Source organism: Watersipora subatra, chromosome 11, assembly GCF_963576615.1.
Source record: "Watersipora subatra chromosome 11, tzWatSuba1.1, whole genome shotgun sequence".
Lineage (NCBI taxonomy): Eukaryota > Metazoa > Bryozoa > Gymnolaemata > Cheilostomatida > Watersiporidae > Watersipora > Watersipora subatra.
The window spans coordinates 7,076,398-7,099,912 of record NC_088718.1 but is presented as its reverse complement, the minus strand read 5'-3'; the positions used below and the strand labels follow the sequence as shown (position 1 = coordinate 7,099,912).

The 23,515-nt window shown below is 35.1% G+C and overlaps 1 protein-coding gene across 2 annotated transcripts in view; it reads right to left on the bottom strand.

Annotated features, from left to right (window-relative positions):
* LOC137408335 (U3 small nucleolar RNA-associated protein 14 homolog A-like) overlaps positions 1 to 18,418 on the bottom strand; it is a 36,241-nt gene extending 17,823 nt beyond the window's left edge. Inside the window, exons 1-13 of one of the 2 annotated variants that reach the window (XM_068094828.1) lie at positions 18,076 to 18,418; positions 17,021 to 17,129; positions 15,618 to 15,751; positions 14,819 to 14,949; positions 13,333 to 13,473; positions 12,402 to 12,515; positions 10,822 to 10,945; positions 9,460 to 9,570; positions 8,139 to 8,295; positions 5,813 to 5,985; positions 4,223 to 4,271; positions 3,173 to 3,330; positions 149 to 293 (exon numbers count right to left, since the gene is read on the bottom strand). In XM_068094828.1, the coding sequence (XP_067950929.1) occupies positions 149 to 293; positions 3,173 to 3,330; positions 4,223 to 4,271; positions 5,813 to 5,985; positions 8,139 to 8,295; positions 9,460 to 9,570; positions 10,822 to 10,945; positions 12,402 to 12,515; positions 13,333 to 13,473; positions 14,819 to 14,949; positions 15,618 to 15,751; positions 17,021 to 17,129; positions 18,076 to 18,324 (1,795 nt within the window). In that variant the 5' untranslated portion in view covers positions 18,325 to 18,418. The remainder of the gene's footprint in view (positions 1 to 148; positions 294 to 3,172; positions 3,331 to 4,222; positions 4,272 to 5,812; positions 5,986 to 8,138; positions 8,296 to 9,459; positions 9,571 to 10,821; positions 10,946 to 12,401; positions 12,516 to 13,332; positions 13,474 to 14,818; positions 14,950 to 15,617; positions 15,752 to 17,020; positions 17,130 to 18,075) is intronic. The other variant, XM_068094829.1, reaches the window with a different exon arrangement.
* Positions 18,419 to 23,515: the final 5,097 nt, after the last annotated feature.

Below are 23,515 nucleotides of genomic sequence, written 5' to 3'. Positions count from 1 at the left end.
GATTCACAATAAATAACAATTTTGAAAGTGATAATTTTAGTTTTCCAACATAGGAGTCCAGTTTATTTCATATACCACTGTTATGACTCAATGTAGCCTGACTATCCAGCCATAACATGACCGTACTGCAAGGACACAGACTACATACGTTTACGGTTAGCAGCAAACTCTTCAGCAATATTATCATCAGCAAAAGCCTGAGCCAAACTCTGCCCGTGTTCCTCATCATCATCACTGTCACCGGGGGCTGTCCGCGTGTGCCCCGTAAGGTCAGTACTTGGAATGGAGATCACCTGTCAAAGGAAGCTAAGCAATTCAATCCTCATAAATATGTGATTGTTATACTTTGGATGGTTTTGAAAATACAGTGGTACATCGGCACTCAGCCTCATTTTTATTCGAACAATTCGAAACCAAACCTCTGCCAAAAGAGTTGAGTGAAAAATGCATCTGAATTCAAACAGATTGTCAGATCTCAAACTATCCAAATAGAGCTGGAGAGCGCTGCGTGCAGCCAAACACACTTCTTGACTTTTCCCGATCATTTGGTAAGTGTCTTAGCACTGTCTATTATACTCACACTGGTAGAAGAGTAACTCGGGGGCGCACTGTATGATGTACACAGGTCAGTCGAGTATTTTTGCCAGTTTTCTACTTTTTAATTGTTTTCTCTCTTCAGACTGAGTCCAAAGAAAGACAGTGGTAAAGGGAAGGCCGAGAAGAAATTGAGAGAGTGAGGACAACTATTAAACTGAAAAAGAGCATTATTGCAAAATACCACAATTTTAGATATGTTATGGGTAGAAACAAATTAAAATATTTACCATTGTTTATTATGAGAAAATGGGCTTTGGTTTTCAAACCAACCGGTGATCGACGAATAAATCTGAACAAATTATAGTCGAGCACCGAGATACCGCTGTACATTCAACACCGTTGCTAAGAAAACTAACTAAACTATGTATGACCATCAAAATAATATCTATTTTACTATAAACAGGTAGTGAACATTATTGTAAGGAGCAGAAAGCAAAGGTTTATTAACTACGAATAATAAAGAGAGAGTAAAGTAAAGAATAAAACTCAAATATACTGCATATAAACAGCCTGGCATATTTATAGCACACAGGACAGGAGTGCTAAGTCTATAAAGCTCTTAGTTTAGTAAAAAAAACTATTTGCGATGTTAATGAAAATGTTTACATATTTCAGCCAGAGGATGTGCTATTATGATTATTCGGCTTGATGTAGCTTTATGTATAGCTTTGATCTTATATACTGAATGCTTACTTTATGAACAATCAGTCTGTTTCTTGTAACTATGTAGTGAAGACACTCATTAAACCGTCTATTCATTAAAACTTCATCTATCAATCAACTATTATTACTAAGTGTTCCCTCTATTATTATAGAGGGAACACTTCTATGGTTTCAGGATATGACGATGCCACTAATGGCAATTTTTCAGCTGGTACATAGCAAAATGTTGGGTCTTGCTTTTTGAAAGACTTGACTAGTGCGCATACATGTACAGTGTTTATGGATATATAAGTATATCGAATGCGGATGTTTACTATAATATCTTTACTATAATAAGGGCTATGTCCTTCCATCCATCTCCATGGGGAGATGTTGGGAAAGTAATTGCTTTGCCCGGGATTTGAACTCTAACATTCTAAGGCATGCTACCATCCACACCAATCGACTACTTTGCCATATTTTGGAATAACTATGCAGTTAATTATTACACCTGACAATATTTAAAAGTGCACCAGACTGTCCGGGCACTACTCGTTAACTATTGAAACAATAACTTTTGCTCAATTAGTGGTTGACTATACATGTATTTGTATATATAGATGGGAAAACTCCAAACACGCAAAGAGTAGGCAGACAACTGTTGATCACTAGGGCACCTACCAAAAGGTTTTTAATTGTGACATGACACTCTATGTATTAACCGTTCCTTTCTAGTGGAGACAGGGTTTAAATAGAGGCTGGCGTTGTAATGTTCAAATGGCTCGTCAGAACATTGGGAAAATAAATTTATCCCTTTAACAGGCGAAGTGAATGTCGCCTATATTTTGCCTTTCCTTTCCATTATTAACCCTTCTAGATGCAATAAATCTACTAACTTACCTCCAAATTTTCAAAGATCTTTTCATAAATATGCATTGAAAAGCCAAGAAATATCTCTACCAGTTATTATCTATTGCTTGAAATTAACCTGTGATGATATTATAGCGCGTGTCCTGCATTGCTGTTTGGAGCTTTCAATTTTTATTTCATTCTAAATTTTAAGACATTTCATTTTATATTTATATTTAAGAATGTTGCATAAAAAAGCTCATTGCACTCATTGATGTTTGCTACAGTTTGCAGCTAAACCTAGTTTTTTTACATGCAATAGGAAAGATTGTAATGGTAAAGATTGTAATTGCAAAATTGTAAGATCAGACTACCACAAAGAATGCTATCAAACAATATGCTATAAATATGCAAATTTATAAATTTACAAATTTATAAATTATGATGCAAATTAATATTTAACTAATTAAATAAATTATCTAGCAAATGCTACATTATATATTCATGACATAAACAAATCATACTTATAATACATGCAGAAACAAAAATTAACATTTTCAAACAAAAAGATTTGCATCGTTTGCTTGGCTAGTTGCGTTCTGATTGTTGCTTTCGATGGAACGAGCAACTTAGCAAAGTTTTTTAAGCGTTTGATTTCGCATAAATACATGTAATAATAAGCTTTTAGCCAAATGCATTTTAAGCAAATTTTTTAGCCTAAAACTGAGCGTTCATATATAATCGTAAATGTAAACCGCTTTTTATAAACTTTCAAGTATCAAGACTGCGATAAACGAAGAACTACTATTAGCACGAGGCAGTTACTAAGTATTTCTATGGCAATGCTTTCAAAGTTTCAACGAATAAAACAAAAAGCTTTGAAATTGGACAACGAAATAATTAACTGTTATTGATGTCAACGATTCGTTATCAATACGATTTTGTGGACAATTTTCTACTGATCACTTGTTGTTATGGGTTCATAAAGATCAAAAAAACGTCACAGTGGCGGTCAAATGGAGATGGTGTTCAAATAAGGGTGGCGTTCAATTAGAGGTTTTCCGGTACCTCATAGTACACTTACCTTATTCACATCTATGTCATTAGGCTCCTGACCTTCCTCATCACTACTAGGGGACGATCGCTCAACCCCCTCACCTGCCCCTTCAAACTCGGCATCAAATTTGTCCACATCTGATCGTGTTTTCAACCTCCTTGCTGTTTGGCCTTCCAGCAAATCATCTGTAGCAATCAAGACAACTTTGCAAATATGTTTTTGCGTTAGCACATACAAGATAAGCAGCAAAATGCATAATATGTTCAGGAGGGAAACACAGCTTACAGCAGCAAAGTTTGCTGATAGATAGATAGTTTGTCTGAAAGTGAGACAAGTCAGCAATTAATTCATGATCTTTGACTCCTGCAAACTGCAAAGTAGCGAGCATCTTTATTTAATAGGGCTTTTCGGTAGAACCCGAAGTGTTTGTCACAAACTAATGCTACGAAACGTTTTATATTGAGCCTTTTATTTCACGTGATAACATCACGTGTCAAAACAATAACCACAATGTTTGGGTACGTCGTCGAAATAAAGCGATTCCAAACTATGGCAATTTCATGGTGTCTGCGATTAACTGTTTGTTTCCATATATTTTATTCTTTTTATGTTTTTATATTTTTATCCATTATCCTCCAACACAGCAGAGTAAAACATGGTGAATCTTTTGATACCAAATAACCGTAATGTGAATTTTGTTGCAAGTCAACCTTTAAGAAAATTACTCTTGAGTTAAAGTAGAGTAACAAATTCTGCATACTGAGTAATCTTTGCCACTCTTACGCCTGTTGTATTACACAGATGGAGAGGATGGCTTGGATTATTATGAGAGATATAAGATCGTTTTTTCACTTAATTTTGTATTGAACCAAAATCGCATGTTAATCATAAGACATGAATGTAATGCGATCGTTAATGCAAGAGTTGGCTATTTTTAATAAAACCACAAACATGAGAGGACAACTCTTAGTTGTATCAATATTACAACAACATGTAGCAGGTGCTAGCCTAAATTGTGGCTAAAACACAGGGCACCAAGCCCAGCTTGTCAAGTTTGATGTCAATACAGCGACATACCTGCATCCTGGCTCAGCTCGTTTGCAGCATCCATAGCCTCCTCTATACCCTATAGCATAGTTGTACACATTGAACTACAGGTCTGCATTTGCTACACAAACAACTTGGTAGTTTATAATCTATTATCACGATATGGTTGTCCTTCTAAACATGCGAAAGTACTTCCCAACAAGCAAGTAAAATAATTCAATATGCACAGCAGACACACCCTACAACGTAAATAATACATTCTGAGAACATTTATATCTACATTTGCAGGGATTTTATGTTACATACATGTAAATAGACGAATCCATTCCAAGATCTTTTCAAACTCAAAAGGAAAAAAATAAACATAACTTTTCAAGTTAATGACCATACAGTAATTGTGGTAGTATTTTGGATCGACAGTGGTTCGCTTTTTTCTTATCACTTACACTCCATGTAAGGTCCATGATTATCGTAATTTTACCTAAGTTAAACAGGAGTGAACACCTTGGATGTCAATTTAAATTGATTTTTCTCACTTTTTTTTACAGCAAGGTCTACGCCGCAGAAAAAGAAAAAATACTGTCTAAAACGAGGTAAAAAAATGTATGTTAGATATCCCTGATACCCTTATATGTCACTTTCCCTACCAAGCGTGTCAAGAGAAAAAAGATTTTTTCCAAGGCAGAATATGGGACTCCCGTGATTTAAATCGAATTTGAGAACAAGCGCTGATTTGACGCATAACGTTTCTTACGTAATACGGTGCAAAAACTTTACATAAGTTCTCAATGTTCAGTGAATTTATGTTAAAAGGAGGTTTAAATTATAGAAGTGTTTACTATAATATGTTTACTATAATGATCTCTGCTACAGTGTTGTCCACTAGTGAAAAGCCATAATAATGGGTTGACATAACAAAATTAATTTTAGCCAATATCAGAATAAAGTAATAAAAAGCAATTGAGCCACATGGAGTCTAGAATGACTTTCCAAATATTCAGTCCAGTTTATGAAACTTGACACTGTAGCACTCTATCAATATTAGTTTATATTTATCAGAGCCCAATCAATAATAATTTCTGAATTAAATGAATTCTCAAAAACTTGAATGGTATTCAAGCCATAAATTAAATACTAGCAGTGCCATTGCTCAACAATAAACATTAAAATGATGGAACCTAAACCCCAAAATAATGTTACTAACAAATGATAGAACTAAGGCTACGGCATAATTACTGTATATTTCGAACTATTAACGGCACCCCTATATACACCCCATCTGCTCTATTTAAAAAAACCGATAATAAAACAATACATAGGCGGCACCTTCTGTAGAGGCCGCAGAACTCATGACGGTGCTTTTTAACACTACAACTTTGCTGGTTAAAACGAACAGTCCCGTTAGGCACTGTTTCGTTTTTTATTTCACGGCTAGAGGCACGCTAACCAAAGATGGTTGGTGCGATTAGTTGGGCAGGTTAGTGCGCCCCTAGCGATGGAAGGAAAAACCACAAAATAGTCGCAGCCTTTAAATAAGCCACATGGCTCAAAACATCTGAAAAAATTAGCAGCTAATAGTCCGAAAAATATGGTAACTAAGTTATCGAGCTTAACTAATACCCGATTATCAGAAGACATGTCTGGTTCAATGACAACAACTTCGTCACTCTGAGTGAAGTCAACAGGTACGTCAGCGTCTTTATTTTCATCATCCTCTTCTTCTTCGCTAGAGTCGCCATCAAACGCTGCCGTGTTAAGAAGAGGCGGAGCTTTTGCTGTCTCTTTTCTCAGTTCTGGTTAGAAAATAGAAGTACTTCAAACTACCAAATATCCAATAGAAGTACTTCAAACTACCAAATATCCAATGAAGTACTTCAAACTACCAAATATCCAATAGAAGTATTTCAAACTACCAAATATCCAATAGAAGTACTTCAAACTACCAAATATCCAATAGAAGTACCTCAAACTACCAAATATTCAATAGAAGTACTTCAAACTATCAAATATCTGATAGAAGTACTTCAAACTATCAAATATCTAATAGAAGTACTTCAAACTACCAAATATCTTATAGAAACACTTCAAACTACCAAATATCTAATAGAAGTACTTCAAACTACCAAATATCTAATAGAAGTACTTCAAAGTACTAAGTATCCAAAGGAAGTGCTTCAAATTATTAATTACCCAATTAAATGCAACGAAAACAGCAATTGGTTTTCCAAGTTACTTTACAGAGATGACTTGTCCTAAAGATTGAGTTCAGAAAAACCCTGAAGGTTCAAGTCATTAATTACAGAGACGTTCCATTTCACTCGACGAAAGTCCACTAATGTAGGTGTTATATAAATTTTGTGAATTGCAGATATAACAAAAAAATTACAGGCTACCTGTTTTAAATATGATTAAATTTTTGTGTGTAATAAAATGTTTCACTCTTATCATAATTAAATATTAACTTAAATTTTTAAACAAAAATCTTGTCATTGCCTAGACTCCGGTGCCCTTACCATAACTTAGCAGATTGGCAGAATCTTACAAAATAAATCAAGCCGAAGACATATACTTAGAAAATAACTTCTAAGAGTATAAATTTAGGGCGCATTTGAGTTGTTTTATAAAAGTATTGGATTAAAATGTGTTTGTTTCCAGTGTCTGGAACTGAGTGAAGCCATTTGCAATGCTACACCGAAAGTTTAATTTTAATTTTACAACACTAACTTATTTCATTTACAAATAATGTAAATACTTATAATAACTAAAATTATAATTATTTGCAAATAATGTAAATAATTATAATAACTATTATTATGATTATTTACAAATAATGTAATTTTAATCCGCTTCCAGATGAGAACGCGACGAGAACACAATCTTTTGAAGCACTTCTTACGGTATGATGCATATTAAGATAGCAGAAAATATATAAATTTTACTAAATAATTGATATACTAATGGAACCGGCAAGACAAAAGAATATATTGCGGTACAGTGCACCCCAGAGTTATGATCTCCCGGTTATATGATTTTGTCGCCTTATGACGTGAAACATGTTTTTTCGTAAATGTTTCGTAAATACTTGATATTGTGTGAGTGAAACGAGAATTAGTGGAAAGAAAGTGAAAGTTTATTGTACATTTTAGCATTTAATATAATATTTACTATGAATTTTAATTTAGTATGTCACTACATATATATCTTTAATTCGCTAGCCATGGGTCGTAAATTTGATAATGACGTTAAAAGAAGGAGTAAAAAAATGATTACCATTGCGACAAAGTTAGAGTTACTAGGTTAACTATATCTATAACCATATCAGATATCATATCAGATATATAACCATATCAGTTAACTATCATTACTAAGGTTAACATACTATTTTGTTACTAATTTTTAATATGTACAGCACTTATATAAAATTTTGAAGCTTTTTATCAAGGGGTGTTTGCATTAGGTAATTACTATCGGTTTCTGTACCCCTCTATATGATATTTCTAAGACATCAAGCTTTAATTTAATGTAATTTTTGTCTTTGTAGACCATGAATATAATTATATATATATATATATCATGATATATATATATATATCATGATATATATATCCAGTTCATGAATATAATTATGTTGGACATCCTTGCTTGGAATGCTCGGACTGAAGCGAAAGTGTGGTTATGATGTCAACAGCAGCTCTTAAGCAAAGGGACTGACAGAATAGAGACTCATAATGCTGCAACTTGACCAGAATAGCTGATACAAACTATAGCAACTAATGATGTCATTTTGTCACATATGTTTCTTCTAAACGTTTTAACCGTGATCAAGTTCTGTCAATTTTATTCTTGAGACATCCTGGGAGTCAGATCATATACGATGCCATATACCCATGATTAGCAGTCAGGTTTATGACACCAGTTTTTCCCTACCTACTAAAACTAGACTCACTTTGACTAGCCCAAGGGTTATTACTGGAAAGTTGAGGTACTGGTTCCAACTCATCTTCTGATTCGGAGTCATTCATATCTACGTCTGCCCGCTCTTCCTCACTCTCCTCTCCACTGCTAGAGTCACTCTCTACTTGCTTCTTCATCAACTCCACTCCCTGTTACAGACTCATTAGATACCTCCTGTTGGTAAATTTTAACTTCCCACAAGCATTTCCCTGCTATACAACTAAAGCTCATTTCATAAACTCATCTCATAAGGGAGTTGTCTAACCATATACAAAAGTTACCCTAAATACATAGAAGCCATGACTAGTAAATCAACGATCGCTTCTTCTGTACCCCTAAGAACTTCTGCTATAGTGCCACAATTTTTCTAACAACAATTAATCTAACGAAGATCGGTCAGGATCCGATTGGTCTAATAGACAAAAGACATTTAGTCGAAAACCATATTGTGCAATATATTCTGACCAATATACCACTCGGTCTAACGAGAATTAGTCTAAATTTGATGTAAATACAAGAATAGAGATACGAAAACTGAAATCAGAGACTTGCATTCAGTACACAGGTTAAAATAGGGGAAACTTTATTAGATTAAATGTGAATTTTTGCATACAAAAAAAAACTTTAAAAACACAAAAAAGGAAATAGAAGTTCAACCTCTCTTTTCAGGTTTTATCCATCTCCTTTTAGCTAAATTTTTGTAAAAAAACAACTTCTCCTTACCACTTTTGAACAGCAGTTTCACACACAGGAGACTCCATCTAGGTACAAACTATTCCTAACGGTAATTAGACCAATCATACCATTAGACGAGTTGATTTTAGATGTATTATTTTTGGACCAGGTAGAATTGGAGCAATTGTTATGAGACCAACTGTCCAACAAGATTCTCTCACATTGCCATGACCTTGTCATAACCAAGTAAATGCAAAACTACCTGTCACCATGCATTTACAATCATCTAGCGATGTCCTGAACATTTCATAACATTGCAATACCATTCAGTATATGACTTGAAATAACAAATGAAAATGTATGCGGTGTGATCATATCTGTACAGATTATTATCTTCACCAATTTAAAAATGAAATGTTCAGAATTTAGCTTACGTAATCATTTAAAAGCATAATTTTACATCTGTTTGGCTTAAATATTTGAAATCAGAACAAAATGAGGAATAATTTATTATACAATTTATTGCTATTGACCAAATTCACAATGACTAATAGTGTTGTAAATGAGACTTTTAGTTTTTCAACAAAGAAGTTCAGTTTACTTCGCGCACCACTGTATGTACTTGGATAGAATCTCACCTTTGACCTCATCTCATCGAGTGAATCTTTGATCTTCTCGTTGAACTTGCCATATCTCTTGGCTACCTTGGCAAACTTGCTTTTCCCTTTATGACGAAGAGTTGCCCTCTCCTGTATAAACAATTAGCTGTTTCAACTCACAACCTAAACCTGCAGCTGAGCCCAGCCTAAAAGTTCTGCAAATACATGTACTGCCTATATAGCCCTAGGGTGCAGCAAATACTACCTATATAGCCCTAGGGTGCAGCATATACTACCTATATAGCTCTAGGGTGCAGCATATACTAACTATATAGCCCTAGGGTGCAGCAAATACTACCTATATAGCCCTAGGGTGCAGCAAATACTACCTATATAGCCCTAAGGTGCAGCATATACTACCTATATAGCCCTAGGGTGCAGCATATACTACCTATATAGCCCTAGGGTGCAGCAAATACTACCTATATAGCCCTAGGGTGCAGCATATACTACCTATATAGCCCTAGGGTGCAGCAAATACTACCTATATAGCCCTAGGGTGCAGCAAATACTGCCTATATAGCCCTAGGGTGCAGCATATACTACCTATATAGCCCTAGGGTGCAGCAAATACTACCTATATAGCCCTAGGGTGCAGCATATACTACCTATATAGCCCTAGGGTGCAGCAAATACTACCTATATAGCCCTAGGGTGCAGCAAATACTACCTATATAGCCCTAGGGTGCAGCATATACTACCTATATAGCCCTAGGGTGCAGCAAATACTACCTATATAGCCCTAGGGTGCAGCATATACTACCTATATAGCCCTAGGGTGCAGCAAATACTACCTATATAGCCCTAGGGTGCAGCATATACTACCTATATAGCTCTAGGGTGCAGCATATACTAACTATATAGCCCTAGGGTGCAGCAAATACTACCTATATAGCCCTAGGGTGCAGCAAATACTACCTATATAGCCCTAAGGTGCAGCATATACTACCTATATAGCCCTAGGGTGCAGCAAATACTACCTATATAGCCCTAGGGTGCAGCATATACTACCTATATAGCCCTAGGGTGCAGCAAATACTACCTATATAGCCCTAGGGTGCAGCAAATACTGCCTATATAGCCCTAGGGTGCAGCATATACTACCTATATAGCCCTAGGGTGCAGCAAATACTACCTATATAGCCCTAGGGTGCAGCATATACTAACTATATAGCCCTAGGGTGCAGCAAATACTACCTATATAGCCCTAGGGTGCAGCAAATATTGCAATTGATGTCAACAATCATAAAGTACCTTGAACGATATCTATAGATTTAAGGCAGTTCAAATACAGTTTCTAGCCTTAGGGTTCTTCAAAATATGTCTATAACCTTAAAGTACCTCAATTCTAGCCCTCTCCACTTCTTCTGCTTTCTCCTTCCATAACTGAGGATCTTCAGATTTGAGCTTTTCCAGTGCTTTAAATGCATTTTTTCTACGCTCCACCTTAAGATGTCTATGGTAGCTAAAATAGATTAAACAATTTGACCGATAAATTGTTCGATAAATTTGCTCTTGGATTTATATGGCAGTAAAATTTGTAAAAACAGGTGCGCATGATGGTAAAATCAATACAGTAGACGCTCCTGTAAAGTAAACCTCCATTTATGTAAATTCCACTTAACGTAAAGAATTTAAGTAAAGTTTTTGCATCGTGTTACTTATGAGATTCCATATAATGTCAAGTGTCGAGTCAGTGCAAGTTCTCAAATTAAATTTGACTAACTAGTGTCACATAGTTTGCCTTAAATGTACTGTTTTCTCTCATGTAGGACTGTTTTCTCATCTACCGCATGTAGGACAGACGGGCACTATGCTTATCATAGCAAAGATATATTTTTCTTCAACTTTAAGATGTAGGCAATATTTTGTCTTTTTTTTGCGGCAAAGACCTAGACGCTGCCGGAGAAGGAAAATATGACAGAGACTCCATTTAAATTGACAGTGAAGGCATGTGCTTCCTTTAGCTTAATGTAAAATTGCCGTAATCATGTACCGTAAACCAAGGGTGAGTGATAAAAAAAGAGAAAATTTTTCGATACGAACAAATAATACTGCACAGTCATCAATTGAGAAGGTAAGTTTAATTTTTGTTTCATTTTGAAGAGCCTAAGTAATGAATTTCGGAAAATCTTGGAATGGATCAGGCAACTTTCATAGATTTTACGATTCGTATAACGTAAAGTCGTATAAATCTTATAACATAAACATTTATATGTTTATGTTATAGGGATTTATAACTTCGTATAAATCCCTATAACGTAAACATTCTTGGAATGGATTATTTACGTTGCAAGTGTCTAATGAACTAAAAACAGGTGTGTGTCAGTGATGTTTGCTAATACAGGTTGTTATTATATGATCAATCCAGTTTTATCATTATCTAAAGTCAACGGTAAAACTGGATTGGCTGTCTCGACAAGGCGAAGACTGCGAGGAGTGAGAAGACAACGATCAGAGGAGTTGGATGTTGTATCGTTGTCATGGTTTTGAGTAGCTCAGAATAAATGCTTCAAGAACGTCAGTAAAAAACTATTTACATGCCCTGAACTGAAAAAACTGTCATCATATAAAAACGCTTAAATTGCTAGAATCTAAAGTTGTCCTATTATTTATGTGGTATATGATAACTCCAGTTTACAACAAATCAAAACTAAACACTTGCCGAGTACTGACTTTTGTTAGCAAATGAAACCAAGTCAGAGGCCATTTACCCACAGGGAGTAAATGGCCTAAAGCACAAAACGAACTAATGAAAAAAATATGAAATAGAAAATGGGCCAAAATACGAAATACCTTTACTATCTAGAAAATCTTTCATAAGTTGAAGCAAATTTTCTACCAAGGCATTTCGTAACATGAAAATTTCGTATGTAGTCTTTCGTATCTAGAGGTTCCACTCGAATAGACATTACACTCACTTCCTACTCTTGATTTTCCCCTGTCGACGATTTTTAGCAGCAAGATCGGCGACCATCTTCCTGTGCCTGCGTCTTAAAGCCAGCTCCTCCCTTGCCTTTGCTAAGTTCATCGACCTGAAGAAGGAAGTAAAATGGTATTTACAACCATTTTAAAATAACATAAATCGCATCCGGTGGCAATCCAACTACATGGGCATGCAGCGCTATATAAATAAAACTTAGCTTAATTGAAAGATACGACTTAAAATGAAAATTAGTTCTATAATTTGTCTTCTTTAAAAATCTATCTTTTAAAGATTACACACTAAAAAATGTTACTCAATGCAGCTTAAGACATATCCGTAATTGTAATTAATATCTAAAAGTTGCCTTTTTATATGGGTGAAACGAGTTGAAATGTTTGAACGCGGCTAATTCCTTGAATTAGGCCTAATTACAGCCTTTCATCCAAATTGGGTTGCAACTTTCTTTGGGATGGGTGAAATGAGATGAAATACTCCATCACACATCATCATTTTAACTATTTTCAAAATTTCAGTGGCATATGCTGCAAATCAAAGAGATGTATGTATATCTTTCTTGTGCTCAGGGCCCTGAAATCTTGGCAATTCAGTTGATGAAGAATGATGGATGTCAGTCTTGAAATGAAAGTAGAGTCAGCAATGGTATTTCTTAAGATTAAGTTGAAAGTTACTTGATTAAGTCTCTTAGATTTTTTCATCTATGGAATGTGTCTCACAAGATAGAAAGTATATGCTGAAAGTTTGAGACAACTTTAAAATTATTGATAGGGCTGAAATCTGAAATCTACATTCCATTCAGGGAGCAACAACCCGTAACCTTGTATTGAGTTATTTCCCCCTAAGAGTAGATCAGTTATCGTCCCCAAGAAAGTAGTTCAATGAACGTAGAGATTAGAGTGTAAAATGACCTTTCAGCACGCTGCTCAGCCCAGGTTAGGATCGGCTTGACTTCCTTTTTTTCCTCAGGTACATACTCCTCTCCTCGTAGCAGCGCCTGTATTTCCAACTCCATTTCAGTGCGGGGACGGTGTATGGCAGCCTCCTTCTTCCTGAAATATAGTTATAAGAATTACACCAACGTAAGCCCCCTCATAACTAGTTATGAATAAGTTCGGCGATGCACGAGATTTCTTCATTGTCAATTAGATAGCTCGCAGGTTGGTGTTTGAGAGGTTGACTCTCAGGAACCAGATAGAGTTTTAAAACCAAATATTTTAGCAACCTGGTGGATGGCACAAAACATATGCGGATAAAATCGGCCAAAATATGTGGAAACGCACAACTTACAAATACTAACGGACACACAGACAATGAGAAAGTGGGATTTATAAATATAGGGCACAAAAGTTGTTCATTATATAGCCGCTACAGAGGAGCATATAAATCTGGAGTAAATTTCTTTTTAGAATCACTCTGTGACTCCAAAAAGAAACATCAAGCGGGAAAATGATAGGTACAGTTAACCTATTCCAATCCAACATTTCAGTTATTTATATATACCGTGAAGCCTCTACATACGAAGGTAATTCATTCCGGGAGCCGTTTGGTAAGCAGAAATCAGTTTTACCATATAAATGCCTTAATCCGTTCCAAGCATACACAAAACTCACATATAACATTTGCATAAATTATAAATACATGTAATGGTTCCCAAACTGCCATGCATACATAATAGAATTATATTACTGCATAACAAATAGAAAAAGTAGTCAAAAAAGGAAAAACAGCTAACTAAAAAGCACCGATTAATATGTTTGTCTTTTTTTGGCCGTTTAAGAGAAGGCAACATAAAACAGGAGGATGAAGAGGTTGGTATTGTTTCTTGTTGTCTGCATTGTTGTCTTGGTTTTGTTCAGAATTAAATTTTATTAAAAACGTAAGTAAAAAACTTTGTTTACATCAGCACAAACTGAAAATACTGCTATCATACAGAAAGCACAAAACTGGAATCGCTAGAAACAAAAGTTGTCCTACTATGTATGTGATACAGGATAACTCTAAGTTATACAAGGAATGAAAAACAGTCTTTACTGATTTTCACTAGCTAAAAAAGATGAGTGAAGCGCATTCTAAGTCGTACCAAAAGGAAACCAACAGGGCAAGACATGAAACTAACTAACAGGCCAATGTACAAAGGCCTTTTGTATCTAGAAATGTATTTCGTAAGTCAAAGCAAGATTTCTACCAAAAGATGTTTGGTAACTTGAAAAATGCTAATGTAATCTTCCGTAAGTAGAGGTTCCGCTGTATATGCATTACCATCTATGGTTTGTATTTATTAGTTTTTTTAATTTTTCAACGAATATTTTTTACACCACGATGTACTAAAACCATAAAAGGTGAACCACGAAATTTTGAGGGACTACTGTGTATCCATCACTTTAACAAACTTACGCTGAAGGAATGGATATATGAGATCTTTCTAGAGGAAACTGTTGTTGCGGGACGACCCTATTCTCCTCAACTATGTTTTCCCATTTCTGTAGCTGGTTCTTAGTCTCTGCATACTTCACCGCTCTTTCTGCCTGAAGTGTTCATTTTATTGTCACAGTGCATAAGTTGTTATAGCTAAAAAGCTAATATAGCCTAGAAATATATTATAGCATAGAAACGACACTTATTATTTCATTTTTATATAAACTTTTAGCTATACAACATACATGTGGAAGCTACTATAGCTAAAATTTACTACAGCCTAAAAGCTACTTAAGCCTAAAAATCTATTATAGCATAAAAGTGACTATAGCATAAAAGTTACTATAGCGTATGTGCTACTATAGCGTTGAGATTATTGGCATAATTTTACATCTACATATATTTATTAATTATTAAATTATTATTTATATAATTAAATTTATATTTATCTATTGACATTTAATTTTATACATTTGTTTGTAATAAATAACTACCATTTATTTTTTGAGCTATAAACCAAGTTAGACTAAACACAATGCATTCTTGTAAGAATATTTGCTCCACCAAACAACAGTTTTGACGTAAATCTTATGAATGGACTAACTTCACATGTTGAGGTTTGACTGTATAAAATCATGAACTTGATTCTTCACATATTTTCCATCATAGCAATTGTCTTCTCCTTGAGAGTACTTTATTAATCATGTAGATCCTGATCAAGCTGTATTTTCAAGTTTTTTCTCTTACCAAAATATCACTAAAACATGAGAAAACAAACCTTTTTAACATGAATCTTTTCAAGCGGCTGAGGAAGCTTTCTGGAGCCATCTTGTCGGCTGAGATGATTTTTAAGCTTGGTATCAGCTGTATCGAGTGACTTCAGTAACTCCCCAAACTGAACTCGCTTGCTACCTACAAATATCAGGACAATTTAAAAAATAAACCTGATTACAAAATCACATTACCTAGTAGTCAGAGCAAGAAAAATATCAAATATGACAGATATGAGTTCGGGATTAAAAAGGATTACGTGAAACAAGACTAAAGAGAAAAAAATGATTGAGAGAAATACCTGATGGAGTATATTATTATCAGATAAACAGATCAAACAAATCCACTGTTATCAACTCATTGCGTACCACGAGTCGTGTAAATTTAGTAGAAACTGTTTGTGGTTAGTGAGTTATTAAATAATTAGCCTATCATGTCTGTACTAAGGCGAACCACAGCGTTACACCAATAGAAAAGACGTTTACAGCCCCACCCTCGGCGTAGTTTCTCTTGCAAGCTGTTTTTATCACAATTTCTTCTTTGCAATGACCAGCCGTTTCATTACAGGATGGGAGGTTTCATAAATTATAGATAAAATGTACTTATGATGATTATCTATTAAACAATAGCACTACGAGTGAGTATCTTGTTTTTAACACTAAGAATAATACCAGAGCCTATAAAAACTCACAGTAGTAGCGGAAAAATCCGAAAAATGTTCAAGCTCATTCTACAACACATTTGTAGCTTTTTTATGACGTCTGCAGATGACAAATTTTACGATGATTAATTTGGTATCAAAATACTTTTTATAGACCATGTAGTTCAAAGGTTATGACGATGTATACATGGCTTTGTCAAATATTCGGTTTCACTGAATATGTAATTGCAAAAAGATTGATAATGGTAATAAAATTAATTTAGTAGCAAAAGAGTTGAGAAACTCGGATGAAGTAAGGATGACAACCAAACTTGAATGTGTTTGGTTTAAAGTGAACAATTAATGGCCTATATAAAAATAAAACAAATCTCTGGGGTTAATTTTAAATCAGCCTCAACTCATAAATTCATAGGTCTTTTAAATATAGCATTCGTAAAGTTTGGCATAAAACTATGCAAACACAAAAAGGAAAAATAAATATTTTGCGAAACCATGTTGAAATGTCACAACACACCAAGCAGGAATATCGAAAGATTTTGACATCACCAAGGCCCCAAATATCAGAGTAACGGACAATTGCTACATTTGGAATTAAAACAAAAAATACTGTTGAAGAACCAACAGCCAAGCATCCTAGAGTATTCCATTGCACTGAAGTATTAGTAATATCTAGGCATTTTCGCAAACATCAATATTGGCACCTACTGAATTACAACGAAAGTATAATCAAACACCAGTTCGTATCAAACCTTTGCTATGGTACTCAGACTGTGGTGCTGTCTCACTTCGCTGACTTATGGGAACTTTCTTGCCATCAAGGCTCTGAATAGACTTCAGCAATGATGAATGCTGTGCAGACTACAAAAAACCGAAATGTAGTAGAAGTTAAAATCAACCTGAAGTAGCGAACAAAAAGCAAAACTGACTGTAATCTTGTGCAATAGATGACAGTCAGTTCCCATAGCTTCTATGATATATTCTAACAAATAAGCAGAGGCTGTCGGTTCAAGTGCTAAACATTAAGTAAGAAGACTTGTGTTCAAGTACTGAACACAAGTAAGAACTGAGTTTCATTTGCTCATTAGATAAATTCAAACAATTTTTACTATAATAAGAGCCGTGTTCGTCCATTTGAAGCTACAGTTAATGGTTGAGGAAAAAAGATTGCATCATGCGGCATTCGAACTCGCGACTCTCAGCTGGTGGACCGATACTATAAGAACTGCGCCAGTCGACTGCTCACTTTTTACAGTTGTATGCATAGCTATTACAGTTGACGATATCTCGCAGTACACGAGACTGCCATGATACTAATGATACTAATAATGTTTAAGACTTCAAGTTTAATTAATGTTAGCAAACAAACAAATGCTAACGCAAATGGTCATGATCGAAATCTTTAGCCAATTAGCTATGACAAACTGTTTCCATCAGCCTGATGGCTGATGCTTATCACCCATGTAGTTGATGTGACTCATGATTATTGATGACAGACTAGATTTATGTAGCTACATGACCTATCATAAATGCTTCTCTGGTCATGAAAGTTGACATTTCTTAATAAACACGCTATCACTCAAGCGAACCATGCTATTAGAAATATAGGAATCATCAAAGAATGGTACAGTAGATGCTCCTACAATTTAAATAATCCGTTCTAAGAACATTTACATTCTAGGGATTTCGCATTATATAAACAATAAAATATATACATAATAGATTTACATCATAGGAGAGCCTACTCTCTATTGAAGCAAAGAATGGGAATACAAGTGAATTTTAGCTAACAAAAAGATTTACGTACGGTTCCATCTGTCTCATCAGTATCATCTTCCTTCTTTGCAGACTTAACAGGTTTTTTTTTAGCTTCTTTGGTTTTCAGGATCCCTTTTGCTTTGTTTTTGGAATTTGCTTTATCATCCTTTTGTTTTTTCGGAATCTTTCCTTTAGAACTGTGTTGTTTTACTTTCTGTGCAGAACTGCTGAGCTTTTTGCGCACGGTAGGAGATTTTTTAGTTTTCACTGAAGAACTAGATTTTTTTTGTAGTTTCATTGTTAGTAGAAGTTGTTGTCACTCTAACATAGAGCAGTGCTAAACTCCACCAATTGTTACACTAGAAGGCTCGATGTAATCCCAAGAACGCCTAAAAATCTGTAACACCATAAACAAATAACAGACAAACATTAGACGCAGGTAAAAAGAGCCAGCAACAGGTAGAGGATAGATGATTAAACATAAAGCAGTTTGATTATCTCGGATATTTCCAATATACTGAATGTTATGCAGAATATACAGTCTTGTGTGAAACAAACTGGACCCTTTTGTTGGAAAACTAAAATTCCCATGTAGAACATTGTCACTCATTGTGAATTTGGTCAATAACCACAAATTGCATATCAAATTAATCCTCATTCTGTCCCGATTTCAAATATGTAAACCAAACTGTTGTAAAAGAATGTTGTTGAATGATTATGCAGGCTAAATTCTAGACACTTCATTTTTAAATGGTTGAAGATAACAATATGTACAAATATCATGAAACTACATACATTTTTATTGGCTTATTTCAGGTATAATGGAATCAATTGAGTGAATGTTCAAATTCAGAGTTATCTATGAAACATACCATTGTAGCATGATTATCCTAGTATTGAAAACAAACTTTAGACTTATAGATAAATTGCATGTATAATTAAATATACAGTCAAACATGGATAACTCGCCCTCGGATAGCTCGAATACATGGTTAACTCGAACGGTTTTTTTGGTCTGCTCCCACGTAATGATAAATTGCTTTAGATAACTCGACCTCAACACTGTTAACTCAAACAGTTTTTTGCCCAACGGCTACCGAAGTGTTTGTTATCGCTTTAGAAAATCACTTTATTCCAAGCCATAGAGGTAAACCTCAACTTTTCGTAGTTCATAGGCTTCGTTATTACCATCATCGGCAAAATATTTTTTGTCAATGACTCTTCTAAAGGTTTGGTGAAATTTGATTTTTACATCCGCTTAGCAATGGCCCTTCGGAAGCAAGGAAAAGTGAGGTAACCTTCGCATAAACTTCAAGCAAAATTGAGCTTGGTTAAAACGCTCAGAGAAAAAATATGTCTTTTCTTCTGAGCATTTCAACAGCGATCAGCCGATTTTAATATAAAAAACGTCCCAACAATAACATCACCTCAAACAACAAACCAATCTCAAGTGATAGAAAAATCTCTATAATTTTTGATCAATATTTTTTAAACTTTACATTTAAAGCATTTAATTTGAAAAAAGCCATTTATGCTTTTAATTTATATTATAGTTTGTATATGTACATATATCTACTAATAAATAAATAAATGGACTTGTGACAGTGCTCTAATAACTTGAACACTTTCGCTCGGTCCCGTGAAGTTTGAGTTATCCATGTTTGACTGTATATACAGTGAAACATGGATAACTCAAACTTCAAGGGACCGAGCAAAAGTGTTCGAGTTATTAGAGTGTTCAAGTTATCAGGACAGTCATAAGTGCACGTATCTATCAGTAGATACATGTACATACACAAACTATATATCAATCAAAAGCATAGATTGCTTGTTGCAAGTTAAAGGGTCTCTCGTGTGAAGTTTTAAATATTTTTAATCAGAAAGTATAGATATTTTTCTATCACTTGAGATTTGTCTGTTGCTTTAGGTGATGTGACTGCCAGGACGTTCTCAGATTCAAATTGGCAAAACTTGATCGCGGTTAAAACGCTCAGAAAAAATACATACGTATTTTTCTACCGAGCGTTTTAACCAAGATCAATTTTGCAGTAAGTCAGTTATTACAAAACTGCTTTACTATTAAAAACCCATTATCAATTGTGCCGATATTACTTTAAAGTTATCCAAATTTTACCTCCCTTTTCTTGCTTTCGGAGGGCTTATCGCTAAACGTATGTTTGGTAAAATTTGATTTTTGCAAACCTTTAGAAAAGTCGTTAATGAAAATATTTGCCGATGTTGGTAATAACGAGGCCTAAGAACTACTAAAAGTCGATGTTTATCTCTATGGCTTGTAATAAAGTGATATTCTAAAGCAATAGTAACAACCGTCTTGGTAGCCGTTTGGCAAAAAACGGTTCGAGTTAACAGAGTTTCGGTCGAGTTATCTAAAGCCATTTATCATTGCGTGGGAACGGACCAAGCAAATCCATTCGAGTTAACCATGTGTTCGATATATTCGAGGGCAATTTATCCGAGTTTCACTGTATATATTAAATAAAATATATATAATGTAATATTTCCCATCAAAATGATTTCCATCAACTCTTATCACTGATGACAACACAATAAAAGCCTTACAGAAATAATAAAAATAAGCCAGGTAAGAGAGATGAAGTACTGGACTATAGTTCATTATCATCCTCCAAATTGATTTCCTCACCTATTGATGAAGAAAATTACCTTGGCTTGTTGCAGAAATATTATTGTACCCAATGCAACCAAGGCTACTTTAGCTTCATGGATCATTAATAAGACAGCGAAAAGAATGACAGTTATAAAATTAGCCTGACAGGTAGCGCTGGAGAGGATACTGGTGCATCCTAGCTCCATTACATATCACCATATACAAGTTGATAGTCGTACTGAAAATAAAGATTATTCCATAAAAAAGTTGCAACTAGTCTATTTTTGATTCCAAATAAAGCATGTGAAACTACCAAAGATTAAAACATTGAGAAAAACTGCCATGCTGCCGAATACGACCGATTTAGATAAAAGAAAACAACAAATTACTGTGTACATCAAACATTTGTTATAGAATGATATATAAATACATGTAGCTAACTTAACTTATTTGACGATACAGGAATGCTAGCATTTATGCAGTAATCTAATCCAGTTTTACTACGAATCGCTATTATATTGTTAAAAGGCCTCCAGGTCCTTGCACAAACAATTTTCAATTCATCACATTGCATAGCCAAACATGGTACAACAAATTGTACCATTGGTACTGAGTGAGGTGGAAAAGGCAACAGCCTTTCACAACGCACTCAATACGGGGTTATATCAATACGCGGTTATAGGTTGTAGTTTCATACATTGCTGTTCTGAGCTGATATCATTCTACTCTAATTTACTCACTGTTTCATGTACTTTTAGACTATGCTGTTTAGATATCCATCTTATGGAGTTTGATTATTACCATTGTGAAAGACTTATACACTCAAAGTCAAATCACTTAACTTATTGACAAGAAAGGTGTGTGCTCTCCTTAACTTATTGACATAAAAGGTGTGTGCTCTCCTTAAGCCAACTATTACACTATTAACATGACACAGACATGGTGCCATCAGTGAGGATAAACATGGTTCGAACAGAAAAATCATGGCTGACGGGGACTTTGTTATAAATAAACCTATGGAAGATAGTACTGAACTCTCTAACCAATGGTCAGAGCTCCTGGAAGTTTGAGCTTTAAATTGCAGCATCAAAGAAGAATGGCAGAGGTAATAAGGTCAAGATTGCTTTGATGCTCAGATGTATAAGCCCCAAAGGTGTCGACATATTTAAAAGTTTCAAGTTCAAGGGAAATAAATCTACTGACAAATATGCTGATGTAATTGATAAATTTCAAGCCTTATGCTTGATAACAACCAATAAGATTGTGAAGAGTCGTCAACTACTACCCACTAAACTTCATACCTTGATACCATGTATGACAATTTTTTCCTAGACTTTCTTGCTAAGTACAAACAATGAACAAATCATGAGGAAGTTGTTGAAAGTAGAAGATCTCAGCTTAGACTTCAGACCTTTTCATCGCTCAGCGATAAAAAATGTATTGTAACTGAGGCTTCCAGGAATTACATGAAGGCTATCAAAACCGAAGGTGGTGAATCTGTACATGCATTGAGACAGAGATAAATAGAACAGACTTTACAAGTGCAATAAAAATGCTGCTATATCAGAATTAAGACCACAAGCCTAATGTAGTAACTGTGAAACTTTTCACCCTCTGAAAAGGTGTTGAGCATTTAGGCAACAATGCCGTGACCCTTCAAACTTGAACAGAGCTATAAATAAAATCATTTTTCCGCACCGACTTTGGATGATGTTTTTGTTGAGCTAGCTGAAGCTTAAGTGTTTTCCCTGTGTGATGCAAATGACAGTTTCCTTCAGTATAACTAGATAGATAATCAGCCAATCTCACAACCTTGTAGACACCCTGCGGAAAGTAAAGCTGGCTAAAAATGGCAATAAACACAATCATCATGAAAGGCTGGCCAACAAAGCTGTCTGGAGTGCCAAAGAAGTGAAGACCTGCTATACTTATGGAGATGAACTAGCCCTGTAAGATGGTGTTATCTAAGGGGATCCCAGAACAGTTTTATCAAGTGCAGACAAACCATTAAATACTGGAAAAAACTACATTTTAGCCATCACAGAACAGCGGAAATGCTAAGCAGAACCCGTAGAGTAGTTCTGTGGCCACAAAAGTCTGAGGACATTCGAACTCACGCTGAAAAGTGTTTTCTGTGTGCCATAGACTGACCTTTGCAGCAGAAAAAATCTCTATGAAATCATGATATTCTAAAAAACCATGGAGTTGGTGTGGACATGTTTCTCTCCAGAACAAGCTTAGAGTGGATTATCAAATGGACTTTGTTTAATGTGAGCATATCAGAGATGCAAATGCGAAAGGTGTCATAAAAGCCTGCAACAAGAGTTACCAGGATTCCTGATGTTACACAAACTGACAACAAACCAAAATTAACCTCATAAGAATTTGCCAATTGTGCTCCGAATTTGAGCTTTCAGCACACGAAACGTTTGCTTTGACATCAACAATCAAATCGCAAGGCAGAAGCTTATGGAAAGATTATAAAAAGAACTATGAGGAGAGTATCTGATCTATTTTTAGCTCTGCTTGAGTACAGAAATATAAATATCCCACAGTAAATATGTCAACTAGAGTAGCGGAGAGAGCTAGGTATGGTCGACCTACAAAATAAATGCTAGCCGTAAGAACTGAAAATAAAGGTGATGCACTACCTGAGCTAGTACTGCAAGAGAAACAAAAAAGACTTACTAGCAAGGTCAACTACAACAAAACAGTCACAGACCTAGAGCAACTTAGCATAGGCTCACAACTGCTTTAAAAGATGTAAAGATATGTGGGCAGCTGGCTGAAAAACATTCTGATCATTCACATGGCGTGCTAAATGAGCAGGCATAAGATAGTTCGAAGAAAATGTGTTGATGTA